At 40.0% G+C, this 23,464-nt stretch overlaps 1 protein-coding gene across 3 annotated transcripts; it reads left to right on the forward strand.

Annotated features, from left to right (window-relative positions):
- Positions 1-4,279: 4,279 nt before the first annotated feature.
- PMEL (premelanosome protein) lies at positions 4,280-22,096 on the forward strand. Of its 3 annotated transcripts, none has more exons than XM_087956123.1 (12): positions 4,280-5,079; positions 9,919-10,047; positions 10,674-10,820; positions 10,941-11,078; positions 13,834-13,995; positions 14,412-14,831; positions 16,204-16,560; positions 18,040-18,201; positions 18,877-18,970; positions 19,270-19,472; positions 19,919-20,009; positions 21,005-22,096. In XM_087956123.1, the coding sequence occupies exons 1-12, from the start codon at positions 4,923-4,925 to the stop codon at positions 21,162-21,164; spliced, it is 2,220 nt and encodes a 739-aa protein (XP_087812249.1). In that variant the 5' UTR covers positions 4,280-4,922; the 3' UTR covers positions 21,165-22,096. The 3 variants fall into 3 exon arrangements, with proteins under 3 accessions (XP_087812249.1, XP_087812248.1, XP_087812250.1); XM_087956122.1 differs by having other exon boundaries at positions 4,980-5,079; positions 18,037-18,201; positions 21,005-21,184; XM_087956124.1 differs by lacking the exon at positions 21,005-22,096 and adding an exon at positions 20,208-20,280 and having other exon boundaries at positions 4,980-5,079; positions 18,037-18,201.
- Positions 22,097-23,464: the final 1,368 nt, after the last annotated feature.

Consider the following 23,464-nt stretch of genomic DNA (forward strand, 5'->3'; position numbering starts at 1 on the left):
GATTCCAAGGGATTTTTGGCATGCATGTACAAAAGCTCACACTATCTAACAATGCCAACGGAAAGGGCTTTCTGTAATATTTCCATAGACTGTTTAGGTAGTTATCAACTTAAATTCTCATTTAGTGACTGTTTTCAGTTACAAAGGCACTGAAAAAGTGACTTATGAACGTTTCTCACACTTACCACCATTGCAGCATCCATGTGGTCACGGGATTAAATTTTAGATACTTACCAACTGACATGTATTTATGATGGTTTCAGTGTCCCAGGACAATGTTTTGTGACCTTCTGACAAGCAAAGTCGATGGGAAGCTACATTCACTTAACGACTGTGTTACTAACTTACCAACTGCGGTGATTCATTTAACAACTGTGACAAGAAAAGTTCTAAAATGGGGGCAAAATTCAATTAACAACTGTCTCTTTGGCAAACAGAAATTTTGGGCTCAATTGTGATTGTCAGTCAAGAAATACTTGAAAGTCCCTACACTAGGTTGAGAACCACTGTTTGATGAGTACAAGACTAGAACTTGGATCCAAGAAATTGCCCTGACTAGTATGGTGTTATTGTTGTCTTTTGTGGCTTGTGTTTGTGTGTGTTTGAACAATGGAAACAGTTCTTTTATTTTATTTTATTTTTTGAAAAATTTCTGAAAATTGTTTTTAAAATTAAATTCTCCCTCACTCTGTCACAGTTGTTAAACTGTCTGTTCCTTCTTCCATGTTACTGGGTATATTTTCTGGGTATGAATGAATTAATACAATGTTGTGAGAAGGGTTTCCTCTCTAAAATGGCCTATACAGCAAGGGTGTGCAAAGCCTTGGGTGCAGCCTCCAGAAGGCCTCCAAAAGTTGCTGACAATTTGTAATATTTTAACTCAACCATAAAGAGTTGAACATAATTTTCTGCCCACTTTCCCATTTTAGATTTCCCCCCCAATGGGATTTAATGTAAGAATAGATGTGTTAGGCTTACTGATGAATTAATACATCCACATTTGATCATTTTCTGCCAAAAATTGCAGCTAAATCTTGTCTATGGAGATTCTCCCTCTATAACAGCAACTGTGAGATATGATTTAAAAACTGTGACAGTGGAAATCATTAAACAAACTCATGTGAGGGTGAACCAGGTTGCTACTGTGAGCCACTGCAGGCACAGAAATGAAATCAGGCACATACTATGTAGAAAAGTCTGTTCAAGGTACACTTTTCTATGAAATCAAATTATTCTGGGAGAGTTCTTAATGACCATAGAACCTGCTTGCCTGCGCAATATGGCTTTAATTTTCCTTAAACCAGATGATGAGTTTACAATTCTGAGAAATAACCTATCTTGGGAGGTGAGACAAAATCTAGTGTTTTCATGCAACAAAAAGTAATCAAGATGGATGGATGGATATAGATATACACTGTAGATAGATGAGAGAGAGAGAGGTTTTATAAAGGAGCCAAATTCACTTAACTACAGGTCAAATCTATTAATACAAATTAGATACTGAAATTGGAAAGAACAAATCCTACTCCAGAAACTAAGCAGATATATGCAGCCAGTCCTATATGGGCTTGTTTATTATGCTTATAAAACAAAATATTTTATAATGCTTTTTGCTTAAAAAGTACAGCAGTTTATGACTTCATACTCTTAAAAGTATATATGTCAACAATTGCTCTGGATAGTGAGATGAATGGCATGTAAATTTAATAAATAAATACTCCCATGTTAAGTATATATGCCTATATAATTCCAAAAATAGCAAATCTGGAATCATACTTGCTTTCATATATAAATTTAAGAGGCAAGTGAGATTGACAGGTAGTGTGAATGCACTGGGTTTTAATGAAAGGCAGGAAATTGAGATGGGTTTGGGGTCTTATTGGCTTACCATCTGTTCTTTTTAAAATAATGTTATTAAAAATTTTAATATAATTCAAACTAACCTAAAAGAAAAAGTGCAGAAAAAAAGAAAAAGACAATAACCACAATAATAAAGTGACTTTCAATCTTCATTATACCAAGCATAAGCTGATGTGTTAACTTTTCATTCTGTATAAACTTACAAATTAAAAAATATATATTCTCATAGTCTAAGTTTTATTTATATGCAGCCCACAAAACATCTTTTCAATCCTGTTTCAGCAAAAAAGTCCATTAGGCATTACCAGAAGTATCAAACAGTTTATCCTTAATCAAATAGTCCAACTTTATATTCTTTTTAATATAATTTTATTTTATTGAAAAGTAAGTTAAAATATGAAACTCCAAAAAGTCCAAACAACAACCAAAGGAACAAAATGAAAACACAAAATTTAAGACATTTTTTTTAAAAAATGCATTAAAAAAACAAGACATATACACCTGTTATCCCCCAGTTGAATACTGATTAATATTCTGTAGGAAGCTCCCCCTCCCCCAAAATTTTCTTTATTCTTAATGTTAAAAAGAGGCAGAATAGAATATTACTGCAAAGGAAAAGAGGATAAACAACTTTTTATTTTATTTATTTGGTTTGTCAATTGCTTGCAAGATAATAGGTATAAGTAAAAACAGTTATGAAAACATGGATACATATAAGAAAAATAAAAAAAATAAACAATAGGACAGGGACAGTAGGCATGTTGGTGCACTTATGCACGCCCCCTACAGACTTCTTAGGAAAAGGGTGAGGTCAATAGTAGACAGTCTAAGGTTAAAGTTTTGGGGGTTTGGGGAAGAAACCACATGGTCAGGTGAAGTATTCCAGACATTGACCACTCTGTTGCTGAAGTCCACCTACTCTCAATCCCATTTTGTCAGCCACCCCAGAAACCTGCTGCTATCACTGGAGTTTCTGGCTACCAAATAAACAGAGACTTTCTTTCCTGCAGCCTGCCTCCCATTTTATTTCAGTCTCTCTCTCTCTCTCTCTCTCTCTCTCTCTCTCTCTCTCTCTCGGCTTGGAACCGGACCTGATTTTTCTTCCAACAATTCCCACCCTTTGCAAAAGATCTATTTGTAAATTATTGGCCCGTATACCATGTTAATGATAAAATAGTTAACAGGAAGAAAGGTAATAATATAAAAAACAAGATTAAGGTTCAAAACTCTCTGTTAACAAGCTGCTACCAGCTTGATATTTTTCTTTTTGCTCTGCACAATCTCTAAATCCTTCCTACAGCATTGGAGGTTTTGATCTTTCATCATTCTTTGGGATTTAAAAGAAGTCTTCAAAGTTTTCATCAGCCTACTTTTGTAAATTTCATAAAGAAGCATCATCCATGATTTTTTGTAGCCGCTGTTCCTTTCCCAGACCCTTTTTCTTGATTTATTGTTCGTATTCCTAGTTTGGTAAATTCAATTTTGCTGTCTTCCATACTTTCAAACACTATAATGCCTATATCAAGTCAAAATCTTTTTTAAATCTCATCATTTTCTAAAAGTTTACCATTGAAATCTGTATCCTTTCTGAGATTATGAAACTATTAACATTTTAGTCCGTGCAAAAAAAATATCTCAAAGAAAAAATTATAGCCAATTTACCTATTTTAATACTTTAATGCCTGGTCCTTGGCTTGCCTCTAGTGACCATTTACAAACTTCACCAATCCTCAATTCCTAATATGGATCTGGTTCTGTTTTCATCATTTCCCACGAGCGTACTAATTAATTACATACTTGTTTTACAAATCATATAACAAAAATAACTGATATGCCAAGTTTCTCTGGTTTCCCAATCCAATTAAAATTTTCTTAAACAAAAATCCTTTCTTTCCTGCTTTTTTGCTAATTTTATATTATTTGCAGTTTCAAATTTCTCTTTTAATTTTTTTTTAAATCCAAAGAAAATAAAACTCACCAGGTATCAAATTAAGCTCACTATTTTGAAGATGTCTAATATTTATAATGTGGTTAAATCAAACTTCCAAAAATGATGTCCTTATGAAAGGCTCCACTGCAAGAACAAAATTGTCACATCCTTGGATCTTGGCACTCAAACCCATGAGAGACCACTGTTCTTCGTTGTCCTTGTGAGGAGTTATGGGAGATCTCCCAAACTCTCATTTGGAAAAAAAATATCGAACAATTAATCTACCCACTGGTCCTTCATTCTGCACAACATCCATCTCTGCTTATTTACCTAGATGTCTTCGGTCAGCCCTGGCTCACCATCAAATCCTTATGAGCCTTGAAATAGCCACAAATCCTTGATTTCTTAGGGTGATGAAAATCCAGCATCGTGGCAACATCTAGCTGATGTTTGCTAATCCTAAAACATCAACTAGGGTCAAGACTGAATTATAGTTGGACAGGAATGTCTTGGGAAATCGAAGGGCATTAGGCTAGATTAGGAAAAGTTTTTTTTTTTTTTTAAGTATCCTGGAATGAGACAATAACAAATCACTTCTTGATTGTTATCAAAAATTCCTGGGCAGACACATCTGTAATGTTGCTAGAGAATCAAGTTCAACTTGAAGGACTTAACTGGAAGCCTCGGCTTTTCTGTCAGTTACTTCTCTGCATTCTTTAGCTGAGAACTATTGATATAGTTTGCTTAAGCTCCATCATATTGCATCCGAAGCTGGAAAAGATCCACAGAAGTAACCAAGACGTGAGTGGGGTTGTGCCCTATAATCTCACCCTGATGAAATTGCATAACTAGTCATTTGGCTCTCTCTTATTATCTCTCCCAACTTCCTCCTCTGCGATGAAGCACCTCAGTGTTCAAGCATCACCCAACCCCCTTTACCCTGGCATTCCAGCTATGGGATTAAAAAGGGGGGGGCCTCCTTGTGTTGGCCACAATGCAAACTTGTGACTGGATCATACAGCCAATGTTCCCCCGCTTCCCCCATCTCAATTATTAGAAAGAGGAGGGGGAAAGCCCTGTGCTGGAAAGAAAGCAGTGTCTTCATGCTCCAAAGAGAGGTGGGTATATGTAAATGAGCTCTCTTTTTAATAGCGGGTGGGTCTTCCTTGCCTTCTTTTGCCATCAACTGTTCAAGAGACTACAAAGAACTCACAATTTGAAGATGTCACGGATCTGGTTTCTATGGGCTGCTGTTTGGGCTCTCCTGGCTACTACTTCAGCTCAGCGCAGTAAGTGGAACCCCATTTTCTCTTAGAGATCAGGTTTATTTCACCTACAGAAGTTTGCCCCACCATAGATTATAATCTTGTGTGCCAGCGTATTTCCAAAGATCAGACTGAGCTATGCCTCAACTCTGCTGTCGGGTAACCCCTTGAGCAGCATCTATTAATTTCACCAATGCACAAAGTATGACCTTATTAATATTCTCTGTGTTGGGCTTGTTCAAAAAATGTTCACAACTCAAGAGACTTAACAGCTGTTCCTTTACTGTGTTGTCATCAACATCACAAGGTAAGTTAATGTATCTTAACACGGGGATCAAAAAAGCACAAATCCTTACAATACAACTGCTTCAACTGCTATAAATATTAATGTTGAGGGGTGTGTGTGTGTGTGTGTGTGTGTGTGTAACCTATCTTATGCATAAATGCCTTAACTTTTTTTTGCATGCAAAATCCAGATGTCCATTGTTTTTCAAACTTTCCTTTTTAACAAAAAATATTCTCAGGAAAATATGATTGCAGATGAAATTAAATTAAAGATGAAATTAGATTTGTTTTACATAATATATGTTACAGGCACACACAGTGCAGATGCATCTACAGATCAAACTAGATTTGATTCCTTTCACAGGTGCTAATGTATGGATGGCAGTGGTAGATTTTGCAGAAGGAACAGTGAGCAAATATGACATGCAGTGAGGGGCAATGAATGGAGAATCCAAACTGATTCCTTGGGACATAGAGCTAACCCAGAAAATAGTTTCAATTTAGAGGACAACCTTGGAGGGGAAAAAACTATTGGCATCAAAAGGGACTAATTTTCTCTAGTTATAAATTTTGGATCAGTTCTAGAATATTCAGAATTCTTATAAAAATGTTTTTGGGAAGTAGTTCACCTCTACTCAGCTCATTACGGTGTGAAAAAAAATAATGATGCTTATTTGCCACTCCAAAGCTGCCTTTGGAGCTTTGGTTTAATTTGATAATTATATTACGTACTCACTCATGGATATACACACACACACACACACACACACACACACACAACTCTTGCAAAGCCAAACCTCGTGGTGATCTGGATTTTTGTCTAGGCAGACAAGACTCACTAATCCTCTTTTGTTGGTGCTTACGGTTTGGGATATGGAATGTGGGTGCCTAATTTGCTGAAGACTGGTGGTGGAGAGTCTCACCTTGCTCAGTCAGATCCAATTCTTAGTCACCCCGATTGTGTTAAAGTGAGTGTGTGGGAGAAACCTCCATTTCAAACCTTAACAACTTTTTAATGTTCAGCTACTGGTTGTGGTTGTGTATCCTTTGTTCTTTGTGAGTGCTCCCTTTCTTTCCTCAGGGAAGTTTCCAGACATGGGTCTTTCATAGCAACTTCACTAAGAATTGGCACAAGCTAGTGTTTAGTAGACATGAGTCTGAGGGGGAGGAAAACGGCCATCGTTTTGTATGATAACATATATTTTACGCGCAGCAAATCCCAAATTCAGTTCATTCCATGTTATCCCCAAGTAAAGATTTTTATTTTTTAAATTTTCTTCGAGGATATTTTTATGTCTTTCAAATCTAGTTTATAGTCCTAAGATTTCCTGGTCATCTTGCATTCAAGTACTGCTCAAGTATGACCTTGCCTATCTCTCATGACTGAAGAAGGTCAAAAAGCTGAAACCTCTTCAGAGAGATAGGCAAAAATTCTTCATGGATCCTGGGGAGAATCTACCTTTCCAATATTTCCTAGCCAGTATTGAAGTACAGCCCTTCTCAGCAGGTAGGGAAGATCACTGCTGAATGAAATGGCTGACTAGGGGTGAGGCAGCTTCTCATTTAATCTGGGATTGTTTTTGCAGTGAGTTCTCTCCGTTGCTTCCCTTTTTACCAGGAGAACTCAGGAGAACTGAAAGGAAAGTGGGAGTTTTGTTTTATTTTGTTTAAAAGAGAAGTGTCTTGGAGCAGTCTGTGTAACTAACGATAAAATCCTGGGAAACCAACCTATCTTCTCACATTTAGCAAATGCTGTTTTTTCTTTTCACATTGCAGTTTCCTATGTATGTTCTCTGCTTCCCACAAGTAGTTTGGAACACCCTAGGCTGCCTAGGATGTGGCTAAGCACTCAAGACTTTCTTTTATTCTGCTGTAGGTGCAGGCAGCATGTGACAGATCAGCCCACGTCAATGCTGGGGGGCTCATATCACATGGGTCTTGGCGGCCTCTATTCAAGCTCCTTCATGTGACTCTCAGCTGAGGCAGGCCTGTGTGGCCACTGTGTAGTAAGGAAGGTCAGGCATTGCAGGTCCAAAGCTTGCCTAACCCCACCTCCATCCCCCTTCCTCCTTCCATTAGAGGCTGATTCATACAACCAAAGGGGCAAGAACAGCTTCCTTTAGGTGATATGTCTGTGGAGATTCTCAGTCATCCAGGTCATAGTTGTCCCAACAGAGCTTTTTTCAAGAGGCAACTTTCTGGTTTTTCTTTGAAAATGTTTTGCTCCTCATCCAAGAAGTTTCTTCAGCTCTGACTGGATGGTGGGGAATGGATCCATCCAGTCAGAGCTGAAGAAGTTTCTTGGATGAGAAGCAAAGTGTCTTCAAATAAAAACAAGAAAGTCCAGTTGCCTCTTGAAAAAGCACCTTTGGGACATTTAGGTGATATGGATGTGGCTCTATATATCTCAAGCCTTAGGATGCTGCCCCAGAAGCCTTCCGAAAATTGCCTTCAAATTATAATGTGTAACATTATTATTATTTTTTTATTTATCAACTTTTGGTATCACCCATCTCACTCTCAGAGTTACAGAAGAAGGAGGCTTAGAAGATTTAAATGTATTAAAATTAATATCAATTAAACAGATATTATATGGGACGCAGTGGCTCAGTGGCTAAGACGCTGAGCTTGTTGATCAGAAAGGTCGGCAGTTCGGCGGTTTGAATCTCTAGTGCCATGTAATGGAGTGAGCGCCCATTACTTGTCTCAGCTTCTGCCAACCTAGCAGTTCAAAAGCATGTAAAAATGCAAGTAGAAAAATAGGGACCACTTTGGTGGGAAGGTAACAGTGTTCTGTGAGCCTTTGCCGTTTAGTCATGCCGGCCACATGACCATGGAGACATCTTCGGACAATACTGGCTCTTCGGCTTTGTAACTGAGATGAGCACCACTCCCTGGAGCCGAAAATGACTAGCACATATGTGTGAGGGGAACCTTTACATTTACCTTTAAACAGATATTGTTGCTGTTATAGCCTACTGGAGGATATTCCTTGGCCAAACTATTCAAAAGCCAACAAGGTTTGCATGTGCTACCTTCGCTGCCACTGTTATATTTTTTAATAATAACTTTATTAAGTTTTAACATTATACTTTAAAATACAAACTAACATAAAAGGGAACGGAAATGACAAAACAATGAAGTGACAAAAATGTACTTCAAACAAATATAACAAGAGTGATCTCTGATTTTCTTTGAGTATGGGGTATTAACAATACAATCATCTTAGTTTAAAGAGAAAAGACCATATATTATACCTTAAAATACTCATGCTAAACTAAAAGCCAATAGTCATTACAAGTTCATCTCTTAATTTCATCTAAACAATAGTAAGTTATCAAATATAAATAACCTTGTATTAAAAAAGCTGTAATATTTCTTTAGTCAAGTCCATTTTCATTGTCAGAATCCAAAATCAAAAGCTGACTTTTCTCTTTATCCTGTAAGAAATCTATCAATGGCCTCCGGATTGCATGAAATTTAATTGAATGATTGTGTTGGTGCAAAGCAGTCTATTTTTTGCCATCCCGGCTAGCTCCACTAACCCTTCTATGATGATGTTCAAGATAAGAGACCCTTGGTCCTATTGTGTTCTTTCCTGGTGCTATTTTATGTCACTTTTCTTCTTTAAGTGAATAATATGGAAAGCCATAAAATAACTTGACAAATATTACAGCTGCAGATTGGTCCGATGTGTCTTGCACCATTCCTAAAATCCAGAGCATAACATTTCAGAAAAGACTTTGCACACTTTGGGGAGAACCCAGCATATTCAAGGACCTTCACATCAGGGCAGACTCAGCATGAGATTGGGGTGGGGGGCACTCAAGATGGCCAGAAAGGAATTAATCAACAAGCAGAAAACACCGGAACAGCCCTTCACTGTCCGCCTAGCTTTAATCAGGCCATAAAATACATATTTTGTTCAACTATAATCCATTTATGGAAACATACAAGTTCATTCACTTATTCAGAAGCAGGCTTTGGCAGAATCAAGGTAATGTATGGTTCCTATACATCCAGCAATGAAAGATAAAAATGACTTTTATAGTGATAATGTTATTATGCCTTGGCTTCTAACTTTATCTCTGACATATTAGAAACTATGTGGTGGTAAAAAGACTAAAAAGCAGGAATATCTCTGGGAGATGAGGGCTGGCAAAAAAAAAAAAATCTGGAGAACCTATCAGGTACAAAGAATCAGGATCATACGTTAAGTTGGTTCAGAAGGTTTATTGCTTAAGCCAATACACGAGAATACACGAGAATTACTAAATTGGCACCAGATAAAAGTCAACGGAATTCAAGAGGGATTGGATTTAGACTATTTGTGGGAACATAACGACTCGAGGCTGATGACTCGTTTAACTCTGCTCCCTCCCCAGCTTTGCCTGTTCTTCTCTTACCAGGACCATTGCAATTATGCATTTAAAGCCTGTCTCTTTTTCTATATGCTAGATGGTGGGGGAGGGGTGTTTCAACTGCATGGTTGTAGCTGCCCTCTGCACTTTTTGAACCAGTGCCCCCCACCTCCCCTGGTGAATGCCCCCAGGATTAAAGCACATTGTTTTCTTCTAGGGTTCAGTGGCCGGAACAACAGATGGGGACAGAATGGAAGCCGGAGATACTCTGCGTACAAGACATGGAACTCCAGTCTTTACCCCCGGTGGAGAGAAGGAGATCCCAGGCAGGGAAATTGCTGGCGAGGTACGAGATAAGTTTGAAGTAAAGACAATCGGACTGAACAAAAAGGGGAAACAATCCGCTGAGGCTTCTCGGCCTCAGTATAGGTGGTTAGAGTGACATGGACTCTACTTGCAGTCCTTCTTCGAAAAGACTGTCAAAGGCTCATTCTTTGTGAGGAAGTATTTTCTGTCTGGCCTAAGTTCCACTTAACCATTAAAAACCGTTAGACAGCATCTTTGCATCTGGATAGCAATCTGTCACTTAGTCACCCAATCACGGGCCTCCTTGTTGAGATGTACTGTGTCTTTTTTGCAGTTATCCTCTCCCTTTCTAAATGTGCTTCTGTGGGGTCCTTGAGAGCAAACCCCACTTCCTTCCAGCACTGATGATGTTGCCTAGTTGGGTAATCCAACATCTGCAAAAAAACAACCAAGCTCAGAGAGCACCAAGGAGCCCAAAGGAGTTTGTCCAGGAGCTACAAATATTCTCCTCTATCGAAATGTATTTCTGTTCTTTTTAAGTTGTTACTGACACACTTTTTGCAAGCTCTGTGCCCTCTTTTATCCTCAATAGCAGAAATAGGCAAGTGCAGTGCCAGCTGTGGCATAGATCAGAAACTTTGGACACCTCTCTTTTTTTCTTTCTAGGTGGCAATGTCACATTTGATATCGGCAACGATGCCCCGACTTTAACAAGTGCCAAAGTCACATTCAGGATTACTCTGCGCTTTCCCAGTAACCAAACTGCGCTGCCAGATGGACGTGTGGTATGGAGTCAGAACTGCATCATAAATGGTAAGTCACACCTATTGAAATGGGGTATTCCTGTAGGATTTGAATGATTTCAACTGAGGCCTTTTGGAGACTTATTAACCGTGTCTTTTTTTCATTGCTCCCTCCCCTTCTCTTTTGCAGGCACCCGTATGAGAAAAGGGGATCCTGTTTTCCCAGACCAGGGGGAGGATGCTTCCGATTATGTATTTCCCGATGGACAACCCTTCTCCCCAAGCGATCGCCGGCCTGGCAAGTTTGTCTTTGTCTGGCAGACATGGGGTAAGTTGCTGTTTGGACCCTTAGGTGGGGAAATGCCATGCATTTCAGTCCTTTCCTTCTTCATTACAGGTAATCCTTGACTTATGACCACAATTGAGCCCCAAAATTTTGTTGCTAAGCAAGACAGTTGTTAAGTGATTTTTTGCCCTGTTTTACGACCTTTCTTGCCACATTTGTGAAGTGACTCACTGCGGTTGTTAAGTTAGTAACACAGTTGTTAAGTAAATCTGGCTTCCCTATTGACTTTGCTTCTCCAAAAAAATTGCAAAAAGTGATCACATGATCCCGGGGATGCTGCAGCTATGATATATATGAGTCAGTTGCCAAGTGTCTGAATTTTTATCATGTGACCATGGGGGTGTTGCAACAGTCATGTGAAAAACTCTCTTAGGTCACATTTTTCAGTGCTTTTGTAACTTTGGACAGTCACTAAACCAATGGTTCTAAGTTGAGGACTACCTGTACTCCAGCTTAGCAACTTCTACAGCACGTTTGTCCAACTCATGGTGTCACATTGCCTTCATGTGACTTTTTGCGACGTTCTTCCCCTTCGTGGAGCTGGGGTGGGTGTGGCCTGTGCTTGATGCATCTGGCCTGTGGACTGCCAATTTGACACCGCTGTTCTACAGTTTCTGAATCCATACACTGTACTCAAGCGGTGGTTTGTGTGTGACTCATTATAAATATTTCTTTATATTTCTTTAAAATATTTTTATGCTGCCTGTAATGCTAATGATATTCAGGTGGGAAACATCAACTGTATACACAAGTGGAAATAAAAGTAGGCAAATCAGAAAGCAAAATAAAATAGTGATTTATATTTAATCACATAAAAGGTATGAAGTCCTCAAACGGTACCATCATGAAATGGCATATGCCACAGAGACTGAACATGTTTCAGGACACATATGAAAGTGAAATAAAAGGGCACATGATAAGGAGAAAGCGTTCCACAGCAGAAAAGGGCCCTTCCTAATTGACATAAAAAGAAAATCCACAGGATTGTGGCACAATTAGGAAGGTCTTCACTTTGACTGGGAAGATTTAACTGTGAGAGTATGCTTGTTGTGTTGGACAGCACAGAAGCAGATGGAGCTGCTGTAAAAATGATTTTCCTTAAAACTTTCTTGAATACTTAAAAAGTACTGTTTTACATTTTAAAAAAGCATATAAAGTTAACCTCCCTTTGAAAATTACTTCTTAGTTACAGGTGTTTAATGACTGCCTCAAATAGTGACCATTCACAAATAAAACAATAATAAAAAATTTCATTGTGAAATCGATTAAGGTTGGTCAGTTTCAGGCAACAACCACTGGAGGGTTGGAATCAACTAAGGTCACAGATGAATTTGTCAATCTGCAGTTATTTTCAGAGATTTTCAGAGAAGTGTTGTTATGTGGAGAAAAGCAGCTCAGGAAGAAATAAGTTGTTTAAGCAATCTCTCTGTTCTGTCAGAGAGCAAAAAAAGAAAAAAAAAAAACAGGTTTCCATAGAAGAGAATTTTATCGGAATGAAAAGCAGCAACTAGTGACTTTTGTAGCACCTTTCTCTCTCTTCCTCTCTTTGTCTTTCCCCCTCTCCCTCTCCCTCCCTCCCTTCCCCCCTCACACACACACACTCATTTAGTGATCATTTCACTTAATGACTGAGTGGTCAAAACCAATTGCAGTCATTAAATGAGGACCATCTGTATTTACATGATTTAGCTTTGAGATATGAGTTTCATTATGAAATTAGTTTGATTAGTATTGTTTCTTTTCTGAACAGCTTGTAGATAATAGATAGATGATGGATAGATGATAGATAGATAGATGATAGATATAGATAGATAGATAGATAGATAGATAGATAGATAGATAGATAGATAGATAGATAGATAGATGGATGGATGGATGGATGGATGGATGGATGGATGGATGGATGGATGGATGGATAGATAGATGGATAGATAGATAGATAGATAGATAGATAGAGATAGATAGATAGATAGATAGATAGATAGATAGATAGATAGATGATAGATAGATAGATGATAGATAGATAGATAGATAGATAGATAGATAGATAGATAGATAGATAGATAGATGGATAGATAGATAGATAAATAGATAGATAGATAGATAGATAGATAGATAGATAGATAGATAGATAGGATGAGATGATAGATAGATGATAGATAGATAGATAGATAGATAGATAGATAGATAGATAGATAGATGATAGATAGATAGATAGATAGATAGATAGATAGATAGATAGATAGATAGATGGATATAGATGGGGAGAGGAGGGAGGGAGGGAGGGAGAGGTATCAGCAAATGACTTTTAGAGGCTAATACAAAAATGTTCTGGTAAAGTACTGCTTATTGATACAGCACTTGAAAACACAAGATCCCTACTAGAAAATATATTTGATAAGCTACTTAATCTATGGGGACTCTTAAATGTCTTACTACATTATTTTACATTCCTATTTTATTTATTGAAGTTTACTTATATTCCTGCTGCCTGAACCGAAAAAGGGACTTATTATTACCAAGCTTTAACTTCTTCTCCAGGCTTCTCAAACAAAAAGATGGCCAATGGACATGCAGGTTGCGAATCGCAGAAGCAGTTGGTGCCACACCTGGAAAGCATCCCTTTCTGATCTAAATTACACCAGGAGGAAGGACAGTTTCCCTTCCCAACTTAGGAAGTGTTGTGTCTATTATCTTCAACACTGGCGTTTCTCCCATATTCTTTTTCTCCCTGCAGGGCAATACTGGCAAGTGGTAGATGGTCCCGCCTCCTCATTGACCATTGAAACAGCTGATATTGCTTTAGGCTCCTATACCATGAATGTGGCAATCTATCATTACCGGGGACGTGAGAAATTCATTCCTATTGGTGGTGCCTCATCTCAGTTCAGCATCACTGGTAAATATTAATGGACTCAGCTGGGGACAGTGCTTGATCAATTTGGGGATTATGTGACATTGTCTCCTGCTTTCTGCACTTAGCCATCTAAAAGATATCCAAGGGTTCCATAATAAAAGCTAGAAAGGCTAGGCTGCTTTGTACACTAATTCCAGCTATCTTTTGATTAACACAGAGAAACTGCTGGACTGATAACAAAACAGTTAATTGTGGAATAACCAAATTGGATTCCTGAGAGGAACGGAGCAAATTTGTTTTAGAAAAGCTGCCCCATTGATGATGTGACCTTGTTTGATAAGGAAACATCTGGGGAAAAAACCAACCAAGCACGGAGAGCACCAAGAACTCCACAAGCTGCTCATTCTCTCCAAATTAAGTTTCCATGCCCACTGTTGATTTTCTGCTTCCTTTCCCAGACCAGATCCCGTTCCAAGTGAACATTGCACAACTTCTTGATACCGATGGGACAGATAGTCGCTTTGTGCGAAACCGAGCCATCTCCTTTGCTGTGCAGCTCCATGATCCTAGTCAATACCTCCATGATGCTGACATCTCCTACTCCTGGGATTTTGGTGACCAGAGCGGGACCCTGATTTCTCGATCAACCATGGTCACTCACACCTACCTTTCCGCTGGTACCTTCAGCCCTCGCGTGGTGGTTCAGGCTGCCATACCTGTGGCCTCATGTGGAGGCAGTACTTCAGAAGACCCATTCATCATGCCCACAACCCTCATGACCACCACCACTCCGAGTGGAACTACGGTTCAAGCTTCCAGTGTGTTTTCCACTATAAATAGCATCACTGGGGCAAGCACTGAAGAGGCTGTGACTTCTGGTAAGTACTCATCTGCTTAGCTGATTTTAGCCAGTATCCCATCTATTGTCAGATATTTCAAACTCAGGTTCTCTACCAGGACTAAATGTACTTTTCAAATAAACTGGGATATAGCTAAGGAGTTGACATAATTCGTTTTGTGTCTAGAATGAATGTTCAGGTCCAGGGTAGAAGTGTTAAGAGCTTTTAACAGGAAGTGGAACAACAACATTGTACTACAGCAGTAGAAAATTGAAGAGTGTTTTTCAACCTCTTCTAGAAAAAAATGGAATGTGAAGAGGTCCCCAGTTGATCAGCTAAAAGACAATTGTCTATCTTTTCTAATCTTCAAAACCATTAAGGACCTTTTTATATGATGTAATAATCTCACTCTCATTTCACACTGAGTGATGAGTCCAAACAAAAATGTAGAAGTTGGGGGGATGCTTGTTTGTTGTTTGTTTGTTTTGCTGCCCATTCTCTAGAAGGTTAAACATGTTTTTAAAAGCTGGGCATTCATGGTTAAAACATTAACAATGAATAGGATAAAAAGGATCAATAGATAAATGGGGTGGAGGTAGGATTCCTTAGAATCCTTTCCAAGGGAAGCTGAGATTTGGGGAAGCTTCTTAAAGTAAATAAGAAAACCTGGAAACATCAAATATTCCTGAGGTGAAAAAGAGTTCAGTTTTTATTCTGCTCCTAGATTTTCCAAATTTGAATAATTTTTCACTTTGATCACACTAGAACACTATTCAAGTATTTTCATACCAAGAATGTCCTTAAGCATTTATATCGAGGTATCCAACCTTGGCAACTTTAAGACCTGTGGACTTCAACTTCCAGAATTTCCCAGCCAGCCATGTTTAGTTGAAGTCCACAAGTCTTAAAATTGCCAAGATTGGACACCCTGATCTATATTCTGGTTTTAAAAACTTGAATCCACAAAAGTGTTTCTGAATGTTATTGGAATATATATATTTTCCCAGGCAAAAACTATCCTTGACACTCCATATTCTCGGTGGCACTCATATTCTTTGTCAGCCTTTGCTGACCTACCTGTATTGAATTCCCATGAGCCTGCATAAATCAAAGCCTGACAGATCTTGAGAACATCCATTTGGGAAAAGTTCCAAGTTCATGAAACAATCCTATTGCCAAGCTGATTTCATCAACAACCAGCCTATGCTAAACTGAACGGGAAGATTTATATAAAATAATAAAATGCAGGGTTCACACCAGCCCTTAATGGAACATGTTATGAATTATAGCAGAAGAACTGGGTCTTCTAGTATGGTCTTTCAGTAGGTTGCAACTATCCTATAGAAATTACATTTAGTATCTTTCCTGCATAATCTGTTTCTTCTAACCCACCTATCTTTTGCATCTTCAGTCCCGGCTTCTGCGACTTCAGTCCTTTCCACTGTACCGCCAACAGTAACTGAAGAGGCAACATCTGTAGCCACAGTTCCTGTTGCAAATATCAGTGCTGGGCCTGGAGAAACAGATTTAGCGGCTGCTTCTGTGGAACCTACAGTTGTTGCATCATCTGATGCCACTGAAGACAGTGAGGGTGTGACTGTTGCCATGTCTGCATCTCTCCCAAATACCATGGCATCTACCGCAACATCTGAATCTCTACCAGGCTCTGTGGCTGCAGGTTCTTCATCTACAATAGCACCTGAGAATGACCCAGGCACACCAGAACCCACTGTTTTGTCCCCCGTTGCATCTACAATTGTCCTTTCAGGTATTCGACAACACTTTTTTAAAAAATCACAGCTAGTGTCTCTGGCAAGAGGTAGGCCTGGCAAGAGATTCCTTTGCCTCTGAGAATAGCCTACTGCTTTTGGCTGTGCTTTCTACTGTTATCTGCATGTGAAGGGTTTAGAACAGAGAAAGAATCCCAGTTGAGGCTCACCATAGAAAGTTTTAGAAGCCAAGAATGGAAAACTATTTGTAGCGGATAATATGATAGGTGAATGATCTAAATCAATTGGGGGAACAGGTCACCATCTGAAGCTTCTGCAAAGTTTCCTCTGATTAATTATTGTTTCTGATTGATTAAAAAGGTAATTTTAGGGCAGTTCTAGAGCAGAGATGAGGCCCTCCATATACTGCTCAGAGTATTTCTTGCTGCTGGCCATGCTAGACAGCACCTCTAGGATTTGTGGTTCAGAAACATTTGAGGGACATGAGGTTTTCAACCCATACGCAGAAAGCATATGTAATGGGAAGAAGGAATGAACTTGAGACTCAAGAAGAAAAGTCACTACCAAGACAATGGTCAGATAAAAGAAAATTGAGTCCAGGCCAGAATTGTAATCTGAAAAAAACATCTCAAGATAAAGGGAGGGAGGGGAGAAGCAGTTTCAGACTTCCAAGATTCTGTTTCTATGAGCTTATAATAAAAGCAGTATTAGCCTGCATGACTTTGCTCTCCTAGACTGGACTATTTTGAAAGGCTGACATCATGATAGTGTTCCTTTTCTTGAATACCCTTCTACTGCCCTCCCCAGCTTGATCCCTTCTGATGTAAGGATTGTATATTCAATTTCTTCAAATTGTAGTACAGGGGCGTCAAATTCACGTCATTACAGCGGTGTCAGGTAGCATATCGTGATTTTCCCCCCTTTTGCTAAATCGGGTGTGTGAGTGGCCAGCGCGTAACGCATCCAGCCTGCAGGTAGGGAGTTTGACAGCCCTGCTGTAATACTTCTGAAAGCATCAAGTTTGTGATGAATCCAGATGTTTCATCAGAATGGCAAAACTTGTCGTAAAATTAGCACCACCATTTGCATATGTATCTGTGACATTATGAATACAGACACAGATAGACAAAAGGGACAGACCTCATCCAGACAAATATTTCATGTTTCTCCTCAGTCCCCCTCCTTATGCCTTAGCAATGCTTACCTATTCTAATCAGTTATTGTATTCCTCTTGCTTATTCTAAACAGGAGTAGGTAACCTAGTATCCTCTAGAGATTTAATTTCAATTGCCATCAGCCCACTGGCAAGAGCCAGGGGCAAGGGTTGTCAGAAGCTGTGGCTCAAAATGTCTGTAAAGCACTAGTTTATTTCTGAGGCAGTCCATTAAATTTATGGCTATCCCTTCCAGCAAATACTATTTTTGAGATTGAGACAATCTGAAGTAATGGGAGAATACTAATAAGCCTTTATCCATGAATATTGTAATATCTTTCCAGTATTTTTTTTCCCCCAGTAGATAACTCTGAAGATACAGCAGCCATCAATCCGGTGAGTTCGGTTATGCCTGCCACAGGAACAGTCGCAGGAGATGTGGTGCAGCTCCTGGTGAAACGCCAGGCACCCAGTGGATGCCTCCTCTATCGTTATGGAACCTTTGCCACTGATCTGGACATCATCCGTAAGTCTAGGGAATGATGGGTAATAGGAACCATTGAGCACCCACACCAATTAGGCCAGAGGCTGTTGGGCATCATTAGGCAAGGAGGGTGGACCTAAACCACATGCAGAATCATCTATCTTTAGGTGACAGAATAATGTGATCACCTTAAGACAATCTACCCCAATCCAATCTTTGCCACATATTAGGTTCAAAACTAGCAGAGAATTGTGGTCAGAGCACATTTACAATAGAAGGCAAGAATAATATGACATGTCTGGGGCTAAAAGTTACACAAGGTGTTCTGTGAAAGTTAAAATGTCCATTCCACACTCTGTTTTCTAAATCTAAAAGCAGGTCCATTTTGTGCCGTCTTTAGTGCCCTCCAAGCATGGTTGTTTGCTTCTGCACTGCTGATGTTACTTTACTGGGTAATAAACTACTTGCAAGCAAATAATCAAGTTCAGAGAGTACCAAGGACTCCACAGTTCAATCCTGAGCTACCAATAGTCTCTTCTGTTGGAACCATGTCCTTTTTATTTGAAAAAAATCAAACATTTTCTTCCAATTAAATTTGGTTTGTAGAGGCCAGGTTTAAAAGGCCTCCACGTACAGGAATGATTCACAGGATGGTGGGAGGGAGAAATATAGGACATCTATATTGCCTAAACATTTCTGTGTTCTCTTTTATTGCAGAGGGCATAGAGAGTGTGGAAATTGTGCAGGTAATGCCACTGACGCCCGCTATTGCTGAGAATGCGGTAGATCTCATTGTGACCTGCCAGGGAAGGTAGGTTTCATAGCTGAAAATAATGACTCTGATAGATTCCTACCTTCTTAAAGTGGTGGTTGAAGCATCTGGGGCCACAGAGCAGAAAGAAAGGATATTGGGACATCCAGCAACAGGAGCTGTGAAACAAGCCCCTCAGAATGGTGGGTGGTGGAAAAGATTTTTGAATAGCAATATGAACAGCATAGCAGTCATGTGGAAATCTTGCCAAGGGGAGTGTTCATCATATGTATGATTCTGGGAAGGGAACTGGCCCTTTTTGATGGATGGACTAATAAGTAGACTTTTTTTGCTTGTAGCCTCCCTGAAGAAGTCTGCACAACCATTTCAGATCCTGATTGTGTGATAGTCCAGGAGAGTGTGTGCAATCCTGTTCAGCCAAGCCCAGATTGCCAGTTTGTTTTGCGCCAGGCCTTCAACCAATCTGGCCTCTACTGCGTCAACATCTCACTGGCTGATGCCAACACCTTGGCTGTTGCCAGCACCCAAGTCAGCGTTCAGAGTAAGGCCCACTATTCTATGGTGACCCTAAGTCTTCTGTAGGAAATGTTCCTTCTGTTTCTCTTCATGTTATCAGCAGTTTTATTGTAATCCCTCCTTCTAATAGGCTGACAACCAGAGGCCAAACATAATGGTTGGGTTTATGCATCATTCTAAGCCATAGTTAACAACGACAATGGCTATGCTGACATACATCTAAGCTAAAAACAAAAAACTTGTGTTATGGTTTAATACAACATGTGTCAACCTAACCAATTTCTCCCTAGTTTTTTGCTCTTTGTGAAGCATGGTAAAGTTGAGGTAGAGTTGCTCACAATCATGCTTGTTTATTTTTCCATTAGAAACATAGGCCTATTCTAAGGGAATGGTTTGTCCCATATTTCTAAAGGAACAGCATACAATCCTTATTATAAACACCACTAAATACCAATTCCTCTGTTCTTATAGCAGAAAGAAATCAAGCTTCAGCCCAAATAACATTTGTAGTTGGAGCACTGCTGGTTATTGCTGCCATGGGAGCTGCTATCTATACCTATAGGTGAGTCTACTCCCATTCATATTTAGGTTGTTCATCATTAGCCAGGAGTGAATGTACTATGTACATATTATATACTAACTTAGGAGCTACAGTAGCCACTAACATCTGACTGAGGATAGGACAATCTGACATTTCCCATCCAAGCACAAGAGCTGCGGGTTAAATCCTGGCCTAATGTTCATATTCTGCTTTGGCTAGGAGATGATGCAAGGGGATCTGTGCTTTTGCTGCTCACCCACAAAAATCAAGTCCTTATGGCATCTGGGATGGATCTGAAATAGAAAGGTGATTAATCTTTGGAGCATGTTAAGTTACTGCATCAGAACAGAGAAAAGAGTATCTGGCTGGACGTTGACCGATAATGACTCTCCAAGATTGCAAGCAAAGGTTTGCCCTGTAGTGACAATCCTTGAGCTAGGCATGCCGCAGATGAGTTCTGCTATAAGTACAGACTTCCTTCTCTCTATTAAACTCTTCATTATGTACTTTGACATTTAGAGAGGCAACAGAAGAGATGGAGCAGCTTTACTAAGGTGAAATCAGTAACACGAGCAATTTGCCTAAACACATAGCAAAGGAGTTCTTTTGATTTGTGAAGCTTCTACACGACAAATATTCCTCCCCAGAATTTCATTAATCGCTCTCATTGGCTATCTTGTTTTTTTCAGGGCTTCTTATAGTATCTTGCAACTTGTTCCCTAGGCCTTCTAGGTACTATTCCAACTAAAACCTAACCACTCTGAATGGCCATTCACTCTTGTTGTATTGTTTATGGCAGGCATTGTGCAGAGTCCAACTGGTGGAGGATTTTATCCCTCATAGGGCCATTGAACAGCAGAAGATTAAATCTTTACAGGTTGAGCTCTTCTCTTTTGCCAGACAAAGAATGTTAAGAATTCTTGTTCAAAAGAGCAAGCAGAGTAACGAACTCGGAGATGCTTTGGGTGCTCTCAAATGTCACTCAAGATTGTTACTAATGTCTTCCTTGGTTACAGGCATTTGAGACACATCCCTCTACGGGCCATGATGTCTGCTGGCACTTCTCCAAGGAACTGGTTTCCTGACCGCACAGCTGTACGCCTCTTCCTTGGCCAGGCGTTTGGCCGGAGGGCCAGTGGGGAAAGCAGCCCCTTGCTCAGTGGTAACGTCATCTAAATGGAAGTCAACAAGCCTGACAAACTAAAAACTGAACACGTTGAGCCCTGATTCAGAAAGGAAATCATGCCCCCTATATTTCCCTTAAGCTGATGCTCTTCTGATGCCAGCTGAGTAAACTTCTCAGCCACTTTGAGGTGCCATCTCAGTGCCTGCCTGGGTGGGGAGATACAGACAGCACCGAAGTGTAGTCATTGTTAAAGCACCACAATTGCATTCAGCCTGTGCCATGCTGGTCCTAGGGAAGAAAAATGGTAGCCAAGACAGCTGTTCCTTCGGCTTTCTGACCTACTTCGTTGGGTTGAGGAGAAAAACAGCAATGTAGTTTTGGGATTGTTCATTTTTAAATTAACGTTTTACAATTGGTCACATCTTCTGACAAATGGTAAGAGGGTTAACCCTGTTCACCAGTTACTGGCCATGTTATTAAATAGCCTCTCCCCCAAATGGGGCTGCGTTAAAACTCTGTCTCCATTTTATCTTCTATGCCTCAGAACTAACTGGGGGAGTGAGTCCTGGCAAGAAAGACATGAGAGAGAGTAAGATAATCTCTACCTTGTCTGCAGTGGCATGAGCACCAATCAGCAACTGCAAACTTTTATTTTTTCCAAAAAAAATAATAATGGAAAAAAAGGAACCAGCAGCACAAAGCGACAGCATTCTATCATGTTTCAAATGGCTCACATCTGCTTCTAAGACATCCTTAGTAGCACATTGCTGTTATGCATAAGCATTTCCCAGGGAAGAGGCACTTAAGTTTAATCCATGTCATGCAAACTTAAGAGAGAACCAACCAGATGCAGGCTGGTATCATTTAAGCCAATGGAGCATCTCTGTATTTTTTAAAATTTTTGTCTGTCCATCTTTTCTTTAAAAAAAAACACAATATCTACTTTATACACCATGAACAAATATATCAAAAGTTTGATGGACTACTTCTCAGTGTGATATTTGTCTATGCAAGATGAGCCACTTAAGTGGGGAAGAGTAGTCGAATTGTGACATCCCATTTGCTAGCTGAAGGACAGTCGAGAACCTGGTTCTAGAAACGGGTCGGTAACAACAGGCCACTTCATAAGGGAATGGATTTCCAGCTGCCTCCTTGACACTGCATGTGAGCAAGATACCAGAGCTCTAACTGGGTAGTGGTGGCTTCCAGGGGACAGAAAGAGGAGTAGAAACAAGACACAAAAGCACTCTTGGGCAATTCTGGAGGTGGAAATGGGAATGAGGGTGGCTGCATTTCACAAAACAAATTGTGCAAAAGTTTCTTCCAAAAAGAGGTGCAGGAGAAAGGACAGGCTGATATAAAGCCACCATTAATATCTGCAACCACTTCATAGAGCCTTGGTAGCACAGTAGTTAGCGTGTAGTACTGCAGGCTACTTCTGCTGACTACCGGCTGCCTGCAATTTGGCAGTTCAAATCCCACCAGGCGCACTGTTGACTCAGCCTTCCATCCTTCCAAGGTGGGTAAAATGAGGACCCAGATTGCTGGAGGCAATAGGCTGACTCTGTAAAACCGCTTAGAGAGGTATATAAATCTAAGTGCTATTGCTGTTCCTATATTCTTCAGAGAATACAGTCAGAGAATAAACTTCAGAGATTCTTGCGAAATTGGATGCCTGGGAAGAGAGTAGTATGAGGCAAATCAAAGTGGACAAAGGAATCCACAATTTATATGAACAATAATTCCCAGGTCAGGGCATGGTCTAGACTCTAGGCCTAGGACAGTGATGGTGAAACTATAACATATGTAGCAAAGGTGACATGCCATGTTTTGGGTGACATGTCAGGTTCGTCAATATCCGACTATTCTCAAAAGTAGGCCCCGTTCTCACACAGTTTTCTGGGGAACTCTGAGCCATGTGGCACACACCGTTCCCCAAGGCTTGCAAACCCCCCCCCCTTGAGGGGGGCACATGCTGGCCTTTTTGAGTGGCGGTGGTGCTACTCAGGCTGAAGTGAAGGCCTAGGCCTCTACTTCACCCCCATCCTGAGCTGTCACCAAGTGTCTCTGCTCAGGGTAGCCTAGGGGGGAGGTGTTTGTCTTGCTTGGTGGTGGTGGTGGTGGTGGTGGTGTGTGTGTGTGTGTGTGATGCACCAGCAGAGTCAAGTTAAGCATTTTCCAAATTTTTGACAAGCCAAAAGGCTGGCCATCACTGGCCTAGGGTTTCTTGGATAACAGGCAAGGCAGGGTTTGCTGTGGTCCTAAATTTCTGAAAACATTGTGGAATGCAGTGGGAAGAGTGAGAGCCATCTGTTAGAGTGAAAGTCATTTAAGCACATAACCGCTCCTT

This window comes from Notechis scutatus, chromosome 2, assembly GCF_049901735.1.
Source record: "Notechis scutatus isolate UNSWTSFEM ecotype Mainland chromosome 2, rNotScu1.2, whole genome shotgun sequence".
NCBI lineage: Eukaryota > Metazoa > Chordata > Lepidosauria > Squamata > Elapidae > Notechis > Notechis scutatus.

Excerpts from the sequence above, each read along its gene's own strand:
- PMEL (XM_087956123.1), top strand. The coding sequence starts at position 4,923 with ATGAGCTCTCTTTTTAATAGCGGGTGGGTCTTCCTTGCCTTCTTTTGC. Across the intron at positions 14,832-16,203 it reads TGAAGAGGCTGTGACTTCTG|TCCCGGCTTCTGCGACTTCA; the intron begins GTAAGTACTCAT and ends TTGCATCTTCAG. Across the intron at positions 18,971-19,269 it reads ATTGTGACCTGCCAGGGAAG|CCTCCCTGAAGAAGTCTGCA; the intron begins GTAGGTTTCATA and ends TTTTGCTTGTAG.